This window comes from Pectinophora gossypiella, chromosome 2 (assembly GCF_024362695.1).
Source record: "Pectinophora gossypiella chromosome 2, ilPecGoss1.1, whole genome shotgun sequence".
NCBI lineage: Eukaryota > Metazoa > Arthropoda > Insecta > Lepidoptera > Gelechiidae > Pectinophora > Pectinophora gossypiella.
In genome coordinates, this window is record NC_065405.1 from 11259297 (window position 1) to 11272266 (window position 12970).

The following is a 12970-nucleotide window of genomic DNA, read 5'->3' on the forward strand; positions in this document are numbered from 1 at the left end:
ACGAAATATAATAACACACAAGCACAACTCACACCTGCAATCCCTGACGGGGTGAGCAGGACTACACTTGAAAGCTATTTGAAACCATTGAAGTCCATGGGTATGATGAAATGTTAGGATAAGTTGGCCGGTTATCGCTTACCTACTCCTCAAGTAGACCATTACATTGAAGATAACACAATCCCTTTCTCAGTCATTCATTGGTATTTTAGCTTCAATCAGTGAGGTTACAAATGCGAGGGTCGTCAAACCTCAATCAATCAATTGATGCAGATACATGACGAATTATGACGTAGGTTTCTATGACGTTAACGGTAGTGAATTATGATATATTTTTAAGCACAATACATCGCTAAATAAAGTCTATTTAACCCGGCGAATTTGTTCAGCAAGATAGCTACAAAAAGGAATAGAATCTCTCAAGGATGCAAAAATGCTTAGCGATAAGACAGTTATAGCATGTTTAGAATGTTGTTTGGAACAGATCCAGCGGTTGGATCGTATGTGGAGCGCGGAGCCGCCGGGGACTGTGGGCGCGGCGGGGTGTCGAACCGCGTGCGGTGACGCCGGCTGCGAGTGCCGCGCGAACACACCGCTACACTACCACGACCATGTCGCCCTGGTAGCTGGCGACGGCACGCACTTGTCTTGCCTCTGCGGGGACTTCCAGGTAACCAAAACATGATCTTCTTCTATACTGTGGGTTAAGAGGTGGATAACCCTGCTGTCAGGGTTATTGATGGTGATGCATTGAGGCCCCATGACTCATGTAACGACTTCATACATCAGAAAGTAGTAACCGGAACGAAACATAATTATTGAAGGTCAGTGGATAGATTTAGTTCTTATCTTCTTCTTTCTGTTTCTCCCCTATGGAAGGTTAAAAAACATTAGCTGTATTCTTATTTTGGAGACAGCAGCTCTAAAAATGGCTCATAAGAGAGAAAAAAATATATAGTCCTCCTTGATGTATCTGATACCGCTGTTTTCACCCCTTTTTTGAAATTTTAATTCAAAGTAACAATATAACATCGTCATCACTAATTTAAGAGCCACGCTCTTGTCAGTGTAGACTTCTCTATTCTTGTCTATCAAAGGCCAATTCTTTCATTTTCTTATATTTCTTCCTTCCTTTATAAAACACAACGTTCACCTTTTTTTAATCTGTTCCATGTAAAAGCTTCTTGGTCTTCCCCTACCTCTCTTACCTTGTAGCTTCCCCTCTAGATGATGTTTTTAATAAATTCGTCGTGTCTTAACATTTCACAATAAAAATACGGTGTCTCATAAACGTATCGACAGGTTTTTCTGTTTACAGTAACTCATCGTCTATCGTTATATTTTGTAGGTTATTTATGGAGATGGTAGTTTTGTGGAGATGCAATAAAAATATATATTAAGTGGATATTTTAAGTAGGGTTTAACACTAGGGTTGATGGGGTTGGTAATTCATCTCACAACCCACACGATAGAAGAAGAAGAGTGGAGTATTTTGATAAATTATACATTACGTTGTTCGTCTTGTCATCGCCGACACAAAAGAAGAAGAAGTAAGTGAAGAAAGCAGTTCGCTCGTTACCGCTAGCTAAACAAGTTGAACGTCACATAATATCACAACAAATATTAGTGATTACACTCGCGTATTGCATTGAGTGAGTGACTGGGAGTACATGCATTGGGTGTCAGGTTCTACGGTTCCTACACCACTTACTGATCCTATTTACCGGCTATACTTAATGTCAATTTAGCTTGGCTGTCAAATACTTCACATGTTCACCATTTCTTTATAATAATTGTATAAGTACCATTATTTTGTTGTGTAAAAGGGACTTCAAAGAATGTCGATCGCTAACTTGAAGACACGCATGTCATATTTGTCCCTCCGGAAAAACTCAAGGTTTGAACGAGATATATATTGCTACCTACTTGGTTCCCGTTGCGTAATTGTTTGTAAACAAACGGAACCCAAAAATCATACGAGGGAAACTATACGAATAACGGTGTTTTTTTCCTTATATTCGCACATAAGACAAAAAGGTTATTTTTGTTGTGGTTCAAGAATATTATGCCCACAATAAAACTCAAATGTTTCACTAACAAAAGTCAAATTGAATGATCAATTTTGTTAATTGCCCTATAATCACTTATTGATTGAGAAATTACACACCTCAATAAATTTAACTCGGTGTAGAATGTTTATTTTTTTTGTCGAAAAACAAAGTTAATTGAAACGGAAATAGAAAAACAAAATATAAAATGAATGAAGAATTTATATTCGCCCGAAGAGAAATTGACGCTAATTGCTTGAAATATGAAAGGAGACATTGAAGGCAATTGACAGGAAATTGACTGTTATTTAACAGCTATAAAACGACATTGATTTTGTGTAAGCAAAAGCCTAATTTGGTGCGACCGCTTTATATTTCTCCGGGATTTTATAATTTAGGCTGCGATCAGTTATTAAGTTTGGTGAAGGGTCTAATATTTATTTCTGAATAAATTCACACGAATGGCTTTTCAATTGGTAGCAATCGGGGACTGTAATCTAATTTGTCGGAAGTTCCGTCATTACATCTGATGCTCTGAAAAGACAGTAACAAACAAATTAATCGTGTTACTGGGGTCTTATGCTAACACGGCCAAAGGATGAGCCAACCCTTCCATTGCCGCCCCGAGTTGCGGCGAGATCCGCATAATTAAGTAAGAGGGTTACTATTAAGTATGTAACAGCAATAAACCCTGAAACGTCCACCCGACAGTAAGGGACTTCTACCTAAAAGCAAATTTGTCACTAAATAATTTAACGTGTTTACGATTCCTCCATATTTTATCACAAATGATCTGTCGATGTCAATTTCCACCTACATGGCTCTAAAAGCTCGTCTTTGATACACGTGTAGGTAGTACCAACTTGAAAACATTTATTTCATGGTTAGTTACTCTGTTGAAAATTTATCGTTCACTAACTTTTCTCACTTTCGTCTAAGTTTCCGCTGCGCCAACTTTCAAAAGACTTACTGATCGAACAGCAATTAAGTGATTGCTAACTTACTTTTATTACGAAAGTTTATTAAAAATGTACAACAAAAGAGAAACTTAGTGAATATTAATTACTTGTAGATTTCATTTTATTTGGTATTTTATTTATGTTTAAAAAAAAATAACTTAATTGCTGAGAGCGACTGTGATATCAATAGTACCTAAAGCAGCACATTAAGATATGTTATAATTATCGTTATGTATGAGAGGCGGGAGAGACTAATTTATAATTAAAGCATTGCCCGTATCATGGGCTGGCGGCGTCGACGCGGAATGGCGAGGAGCATGCCGCAAAATGAAGTTACTGTAATATCCGATGCGGGTGCCGGTGGCGCGTCCCGCTGGTCATAAAACATGGCCTAACTGGCGGCACGTCATCCGTCCGCCGGCCCACTGTCCCCGCCGGCCACCGCCGCCCCCGTTATTAGTGACCGGCGAATGCGCCCATCACCCCCGGCGACAGACCGACTCTCGCCTCTGAAAATTCAATTACTTAGCAGCCAACTTCATATGCGTGCTGCGTAGACAGTTGCAGGGCAAATTTGTCAATATCCCACGCACGTATATCCCCGTACCGAACACAAAGCTTCCACATCGCTGTTTTTGTTTCCCAGAAATTCAGCGAAAGGGAAATTAAAATAACTTGTTCGGGAAACGTGTTATTTTACCTTCCTACTTTATTTTTCTTGTTTTGTGATAATTTGGGTTTGTCGTAGGCGGCGTGGCTGCCGGTCGTGGTCCGGAGTTGGACGAGCGTGCGTCTCGAGTATTCGGTGGCTCACTACACGTACGCCAGTCGCGGTTTCGAGTACGCGGCCGCGTACAGTTTCAACGACGACGCGATGTGTGGACAGCGTACATACACTACACATTCCGGTAAGCTCCAACCATAAATCTTCCCGCTCACGCCCTCGACCAATTGTCTCTATTGTATCCACGACACGAAAACAAAACCCAAGATAATCCGATGAAAACGTCTCACGGGAGGTAGATAATCGCCAATTTGTCTGAAATGAACTCTGTAGGCCCCAAAACGAAAAACAAACAGTTCAATTTGACATTCGACTCGCGTCTTCCACGTTTGAAAAACTCGTCGAATATTGTTCTCGCTGTCGTGGGGCGTGTCCGAGAAAATTACATGGCACGACCCAGTTTCTCGCCGCCCAGGGTGACACTGAATAGAAAACCTTGAACGAGATCGTAATGTTCCAATTACACCGTTGCTGTTGTGGTGATGTTGCGTCTGCGTTCATTCCATTAGGAATTGCTCCCATTTCGCAGTTGTGTTCTACATTATTTATATGGCGCCTCATCTTGTCTGCCCAGGTGAAATAACGTCGAAAAACGTGTCAGTCACGGGCAGTTTGAACGAGTTTTTCTACCAGCAGTGTACCTGGATATTGGACTCAAACGTCGAAAGGCAGCTATTCATAGATATTTCTTCGGAGCAGGTATGATTTATATTGCCTACCATATTCTTTGATCGTTTATTATGATTCATGCCCATAATTTAGGAACTTTGCTGGGCACTTTATCTATTATGCTTCTCACGGCAGGATAAATCTTGTGGTTCGTGGAACATCACGTTGCACGAGTGGTCGGGCTCGGGGACCCACAGCGAGGTAGGGCTTCAGGCCGCGGCCGGCGAGCTCTTATACACTTTCTGCGCTCGACATAAAAACCACACGTACACCCTGCCTTGGCGACTCAACACTGTCGTTATAAGGTGAGTATATTCTAGAACTTATCATGAAATAGTTAATATCGTCCGAGGTAATCAAACTCAACACAAAGTATAAAATTGCTTTAACTTTCTGCGCTCAACAAGATTTCTCCTTCGTCTTTCCAACGTCGCAGAAACTCTACATTTTAAAGTCGGTTCATCTCAATCGTTTTCCTTTCCGCTGCAAAATGTACTGTGAAGTCTGAAAACTTTAGCCGTAAAAGCATAAAATATCTGTAGAACCAATGTAGGTACAAAAATACGTTTCTGGGAAGTCAAAGGAAATCCTTCTGTGTGGATACTTTGGTATGGTCTAAACAGTTTCCAACGGAAAGAAAAACACTTTTCACATCTCGCACTCGGTAAATTATTTATGAATGGCCCTCAGCCTAATACAGCGACCTACGTGCCAAATACGTGAAAGCACATGCTTTTATATAGGTACTTTCTCACAAAGATCTTTTTCTTTGTGCATATTAGATAGGCAGCCGTAAGCGAGGACGTGGTGTGTTTCCAAAATGACATTTTCACTCGTAAATCCTGAATAACGATGTGTGAAAACGCGCCCCGTCTATGAAGCCGAATTCGGAGGTGGAAAAGATTATTTTGAAATGGACAGACACACCTTGAGGAAAACGAGTAAAATATATTCAATTGAACAAATGAAAGAATAAGGCTTTAAAAGAGGATAGGGTTTCACTTAGTCAAATATAATCTCGATAAATAGAAGCGTCAGAAAAGAAAGATACCTTTTAATAAAGATTTAAACAATATTATTACCTTGAAGTTTATCCTGATATTTCGTTTATTTTATATCTGTAGATTGGTGGCACTATCCCGGGTTCAGCCACTATACACGATACGATGGAGGTCGCAGGTGGTCCGGGCTAACAACCGCCTGGGGCCACCGACGCCGGCGCCGGCAGCTTCAGGCACTGCTGCCACATTGGACAAAACAGCACTGACTTATATTCTAATATTCTTCCTTCTAAGTTGGTGTAAGCAAAACCTTGCGCCCAGTGTTTTGATTAAGTGTTCGACTGTAATTGTTGTGCTAAAAGTTATGTAGGTTACGTACGATATAAAGTGACTTAGCTAAGTGTACACACGACTGTTTAATGCAATTGTGACTTTTTTGTACAATTGTATTTATTAAAATGACAGTGAAAGCGAAATGAAAGTGTAAATAGTGAAACATGCGTCGCTTTATGTAATATAGTGAAATGAACTCTACATGCGAAGGCTTTTGGTAGAATATTGGTTGAGAGTTAGCGCCGAAGTTTCTAATAAGTAAGAAAAAGCTAATTTGGTTGATTTTCAAACAAAACAATGTACAAGTATCTATGTTGCTTAAACATATTTATTGAAATTATTTCATGGCAAAAGGGAGCACATTTGGTTGTACCTTGTCGCTCTTGTCAGCTCTAGTAGCATGCTGACCGCATATCGCGCGCGGTGTGGCAAATGAGCCAATATATTATAATTGGCTATTTTATTAGAGCGCTATTAAATATTTCAAACATGCATCGACAAAATTTGAAAAACCTACCTTATTATTACTGTACTGTGATCGTTATTTGTAGAGACATAATATATGCTGTTTATTGGAATATTGTGGGAATACTGACAACAAACCACGGATAGAATTGCCAACAGAGTTTAGAAAAAAATACGTTATTATTTAACTGCTTTGATCTTAATTTGAATGGAAATATTCTGTCTGCCGAAAAACTTTGTTGTAAGTATTCTCACAATATTTTCACGAATAACGATTACAGTTGAGTCGTAATAAGGTCTATTTTTGTTTTAATCCTAAACCACGATAAGCCTAAGCCATTGCAAGATGTAATACTTATGTGACGTAGGTGTACTTAATGTTCTTACATTGCATGCGGACAACATTCTGGTTACATGTCAAGAATTTGATAATATTATCATGGAGTTATGCAAATGTGTGGTCGACATCTATAACTCGCAAATCCCTAGTAAAGAGTCATAATATCTGGTCGTTGTCACGAAGTGTCATGATTGCTCCATGCTCTACAGTCACTAAATGTAGCTTAAAGCCCAACCACAGATTATCTACTGTAGTATGCCTAACGTCAATTGAAATGGAAATTAATGGAGATTTGTGAAATATGTAGCCAATGGTTTTCCTTTTTAATAAAAACATTTTAAAAAGCACTGATACTAGTATAATTGATTTCTTTTTTAAAGGCTGTTAAAAATAAAATAATTTTCCTTTATTTCTACATTTCTTTACATATACGTTCTTTTCGTCTCTGTGTGTTTGGACTTTATAAAGCTATTTATAGTTTGCAATTTGCAGTGTGAGTGGACAAATTATTATCGGTACTGATTTTATATCAACCGTTACTTAGTTATTCATTATATCATCATCATCGTTCATTTTAATTTATTAGTATAATAGCAATTTAAATGTCGATCGTCAATTAATTAGTCAAATAATGACAGTCATTATAAAACAGTATGTTAACTTTCAATAACCGTTCGTTTATACAAAAGTTTCACTTAAATAATAATTGTAATATCAGACATTAAAGTAATCTTTCAAGTCAAAACATTCAGGCTGTGGTATTTGTTTACATGGGCAAAGCGGCAACGTCGCAATTCTGTGATGCACCAGAGCACCCCGAGCTTTCGTAGAATCTACCTACTTGTAAAGATTGTTTAAAAAGTTTCGGCGAAAAATGCGACGTTGCCGATCTGTGCCCGTCCGTACTACATAAACTAAAAAACTAAGGACTATTTTTTTGTTATTACGTTTTAATTAAAGATATATTATGTTAAGAGGACGCCATTTGTTAGTTACCAAGCAGTATTAAATACCTATGCTAACTTTTCTTTAACGAATTGATTGTAATCAGTCGTGTTATTGTGTATAATATTAGCTTAATTTAGGCTCATAGTTAATTATTGAAATACTTCGCGATTGTAGAAGTGTTTCATTCAACAGTCAGTGACATCTATGAAGTCCCAAGTTCACTGTACTGTTGCTATTATAACGATCTTAACAAATATCTTGGGGCATATTCTAAAGTACATAATATTAAAATTTATGATATGTTACGCATGGTCGTTTTTTTGATGGCTGGGAGCCACATGAAAGGTATTTCTATGAAAAAAAAATCCAAATCGGTTCAGGCGTCTTCGAGTACCTAATCGGGGAACATACATAAAAAAAGATCCCGACCTTTTTTTTGAAGTCAGTTAAAAAACGCACGAAGACGCAACTTGTTTTTCGCGGTCAAAGTTACAACAGCGTGTACGCTGTTGCGCTTACTGTAGTAAGCGCGATGACGTACTACCATTTATTTAACTATGTAGACAGCATACGCTGCGTCCATTGGCTGAATGAAGCTCGCGTTTTTTTTTAAATATTTTTACGCATTTGTCGCGTCGTGCTCGTCTTACTGCGTCTGAAATTTTTGTTTCACATTTTTTCCAATAGACATTATCTGTAAAAAAAACCTTAAACAATAAAAACACCATGTACTATGTTACCTATTTTTATTAGTTAAGTATATATTTTGGAAAAATGTTAACCATAATATTTTTATCTGTCCAACGCCCTTACGATAATTAAGGAGTAAAACTCCACCCTTAGATATTGTATTTATATGAAATTCTTTGTTTAATTTTATTTAGAAAAAAGAAACGTGTATAAGCATTTATTAATACTGACTTAGACATAGTTTTCTAAATATTATTTGTACATAGAAGACCTACACACGTAAACATGCAAAAAATATTAGTATCGCATCATCGAATTCCATTTTTCAACTATTAAATATATTTTATTTAGTAGCTACTCAGATTTTGTTGTAGTTACTAAGAGCAATTTTATGCTTTTTAATGTTGTTTTTTCCACGGAAAAGAAACAGGTTGGAAATACCCTAACTCGTATTTTGAATAAGACCCGCTGTCGCCGGTTCAACCCCACTCTCTTTTACTGCAAGCAGATAACTACGATAGCTGTCATCATCATCAGCCCATTATCGTCCCCACTGCTGGGGTACGGGCCTTCCCTATGGATAGATAGGGAGATCGGGCCTTAAACCATCACGCGGGCCCAGTGCGGATTGATGGTTATTAACGACTGCTAATGCAGCCGGGACCAACGGCTTAACGTGCCTTCCGAAGCACGGAGGAGCTCGAGATGAAAACTTTTTTTTTGTGGTCACCCATCCTATGACCGGCCTTTGCGAAAGTTGCTTTACGTCAACAATCGCAAACCGAGCGCGTTAACCGCTGCGCCACCGAGCTCCTCTACGATAGCTGTACTGCTTCTCATAGCCACTTTACCGGCAACGTATATATTATGTGATAGGGTGCAATTTAATAATTGTTTTCGTAATATACTACATAGAAAAGTATTTAAAAAATAGGCGATCATACTAGGCTTTCCTGTGATAAGAAGGTTGTTTGATTTCGTGCCCTGTCGGTTATAATGCACAAAATAAGACGATCTTTTAATATTATTATCGCGGAGCTCCATGCGTCGTAAAGTTTGCGGACGAGTGGAGTGCCAAGTTGAAGTTTGAGCTATTTGCTCATACTTGTATGGCGCGCGTTTCGCGCTCACTTGACCCTTCCAACCTTTTTCTTCTATTCCGTGGTATTTTCTCACCAACGAAAGTCTGATGCAACACAATGAACCTACTTAGATGATAAAAAGATACACTTTACTATTCTGGGTGGATGAGCTTCTGTGAATATTTCAACTACTTAAATGTAATTACGCTTCTTTTAGACCAATAACACGTTAGGAAAGCTGAATCTATAAAAGCGAGGTAATAAATTTATTGTATTGTAACTATTTTTTTTTGTAGTTACGTTATCAAAATGCACGCCAATAAGAATTATCAAATTATTGAATTATGGATCTACCTACTCCACTCCAATCTCATCAGTCATCCCGTGATCATGGCACTTGCAACAGTGTCGAAATATCGGGATTCTCATATCCCTGCTGTAAACGCGGTAAGAACCCGTTATTATGTGTTTTAATTAAGAATTATCAATTATTAATAATAAAAACGTTTATATCGAGTAAACCACAACACACACAAACATTTACATACAAAATTTGAGAACAGTAATTACTGAACCTAAGAATGAAATAAAAACACAAAATATAAATGTTAATGGGTACCGCAGTCCACCGAAAAAAGGCCAGGGTTCAGCGATTATTTGTCCAGAGGGCAAAACTGACTTTCAACCCTCACCCAAAATCGTTGTTAGCACTCCAATATACGCTACTCTACCTCCTTTTTTGAAGTCTTTTTTTAAAAAGTGAGATTAAAATATAATAACCTGCAGTTATTTGGTTGATTTATTCATAATTGTTCTGTAAAATGGGAATTATCATCATCAATTTAAGAACCACGCTCTCGTCGGTGCAGCATTTTCTATGCAACTTTTTTAGGGAAAAATAGGGCAGTGGTTTCCCTCTTGCCTTCCGCCCTAAAATGGGAATAAGTTACTTGAAATCGGCCATTATACCTATAATATACTGTTAACACCCTCAGTACGTAATAAAGTAGGTACATAGTTCTGAATATTGAAAAATAATTTTTATCGTGCTATTGGTTTGAAAGAAGCTTTACAAAAGCATTGAATGGTTCTGCCGTAATATTGGGTAGGCAGAGATGTATAGTATATACACCCACTCCCCGCCAGCTATGTTGAAGTCCCATGTAATAGGGGGCAAATCCTGGAAACCACGTCATAATCACGCCACGTGGCACGTGGGTCTGGCTGGTTCTAGAACACTCTTATTTAAGAATCTCACATTCTGTTTGTATACGGTAATAATTATTTGTCCTGAAGTTGACTATTGCGTAAACGCGCTCAGTTTCGAAGGATCATATTGAACAACTATTGTCCCTATAAAAATGATAAAATTATAATCCGATCAATAAGTTTACACAATACATTATAGGGATTACAGCACAGATCACATTACTCAATAGACACCGTCAAGAGATAACTAAGATAGAACGGACCTTGATGTCTCATGGTATAAGCTTTATATATACCTATATTTTGTCACATCTAGTTTAATGTCTTTGTGTAAAAATATCACGAACTAGCTATCGGGTAGATTGTACATAGCATAGTAAACTAAATCGAAATGCTAATTTAATAGACAATTCCATTAACGTACTTGATAATGTTTGTTACACCGAAATAGATGAATGAATGACAATTCTGTTTTATTTCCTCCTCCCTTAGATACCATTTACTGTGGATAATAATAGAATCGGTGGGAAGGATCCATTGAATGATTTAAATTGAGTAATCTACTAATGCTTATGTCTGGATGGATTTATCCATTACAAGGGGTTTAAAAAGGCCACATTGAAGCAAGTAACATTAGCTACTATTAATCATTATTAATGCTGTAAGTTACCAAAAAAATATAATAATAAATAGTAATAAAATAAATAAATAAATTCAACTAAAAAAGCAATATTGTTATTTGAAATTTGTTGCGCGCCTACATTTTTATATGCGTAAATATTAATTGCAATATTGTAGTTATTTGAAATACGTGGTGTACAGTATGAGCAATATAATATACCCACTTTAGGACTCTGTCGCACTAACATATTTGACATTTAGTGAGACTTACAGTTTAATTTGTCAAAAAAGTGAATGTGACATGGTACCAAAGTGTACATATTAATGCTCGTGACCGTACCTCATAATTATATGGCACACAATTGGCTACTTGACAGTTGTAACAATAAAAAATGAAATATGTCGGATACGGTAGTTTATTATTACCCACTACGGAACGGATCAGGTATATGCGTTTAGGGTGAGAGATGTTTGTGTGTGCGTTTGTGCAAAGTAATGTTACCACCTATCTTTTAAACTAATGATCCGATTTTGATATATAATATAATATTTCGTTACATAATAATTGGGTTAAGTCGGGGGTTTTGAGTTATTTTATTCTTTTTCGATGAGATTTTTACCGTCGTGTGTTTTTTTCAAAATTTTTAATTTTGCTTAATTTTATTAATAATAATAATCGATTGGTTTTTATTATTAAGAAAAAATTTAAATATTTTGTTTTTACAAGATAAGAATGCGATTTTTTCGAATGCGAAGCCAATGTCCCGTGACCAACCGTATTTGCGTGAAATTTGAAAATAATGAAGAACAATATGTTTTTTCCTATTACTTTAAGCTTTTTCGAGAAAATAACATATTTTAACAGTTATAAAATAAGCGTTTGTAATTTCTGAAATACTTATCCGAAAACTAGCAAGTAATGTGTTTTAATTATGATAATAACCGCGTAAACTTAAAACTATCAAGTAGCCAATTGTCTAAAATCCTTAATCCTGCTACGTTTAAAGTATCTACTTACTTAATACATTATTATTTCTATCCTTTACATTTATTTAAAAGTCAATGTTAACAATACGTCCATTTGTAACCATTTCAGATCTGCCAGCCGTGGGCAAAGAGATAGGTTTGTTAAGACCGTTACAATGAACCATCTATACAGCTGCCGACCTTCGTTAGCTTTGAAGTAGGTATTCAGACTGAAACAGACAAATACCTACCTACCGAAAGTATAGTAAGTAAGTAAATGGTAATTATTACAGAACAGAATACGCAAAGGACATGTTCTTTCGCTGGTTTATAAGTACCCTAGGCTGTATAAAATCATAATATAACATAACATAAACTGCCTATATACGTCCCACTGCTGGATACAGGCCTCCCCTCAATCAACCGGAAGGGGTATGGAGCATACTCCACCACGCTGCTCCACTGTGGGTTGGTAGAGGTGTTTTTACGGCTAATAGCCGGGACCAACGGCTTAACGTGCCCTCCGAAGCACGGAATCATATTACTTTTTCGGACAATCAGGTGATTCAAGCCTGAAAAGTCCTTACCAAACAAAGGACAGTCTCACAAAGTGATTTCGACAATGTCCCTATCGGGAATCAAACCCGGACCTCCATCCAGATCGTGAGCCTAACGCTCTAACCACTAGACCACGGAGGCTGTTAATGTAATATCATCATAAAATTATTTATTAAATAAAAATACATAAACAAGTACATTCCATTCAACTACAATTGTAACAACACACATATTATTAAAAAGAAAACCTATTATTACCTGACCTGAACCCTGAAACCTGTTATTTTTTCTTGCCTT

At 37.2% G+C, this 12970-nt stretch overlaps 1 protein-coding gene across 2 annotated transcripts in view; it reads left to right on the forward strand.

The window, feature by feature from the left end:
• Positions 1–7532, forward strand: part of LOC126373290 (uncharacterized) — a 46295-nt gene extending 38763 nt beyond the window's left edge. The window contains exons 12-16 of one of the 2 annotated variants that reach the window (XM_050019382.1): positions 485–670; positions 3756–3915; positions 4366–4490; positions 4596–4765; positions 5585–7532. In XM_050019382.1, the coding sequence (XP_049875339.1) occupies positions 485–670; positions 3756–3915; positions 4366–4490; positions 4596–4765; positions 5585–5831 (888 nt within the window). In that variant the 3' untranslated portion in view covers positions 5832–7532. Of the gene's footprint in view, positions 1–484; positions 671–3755; positions 3916–4365; positions 4491–4595; positions 4766–5584 lie in introns of those variants that run through there. The other variant, XM_050019392.1, reaches the window with a different exon arrangement.
• Positions 7533–12970: the final 5438 nt, after the last annotated feature.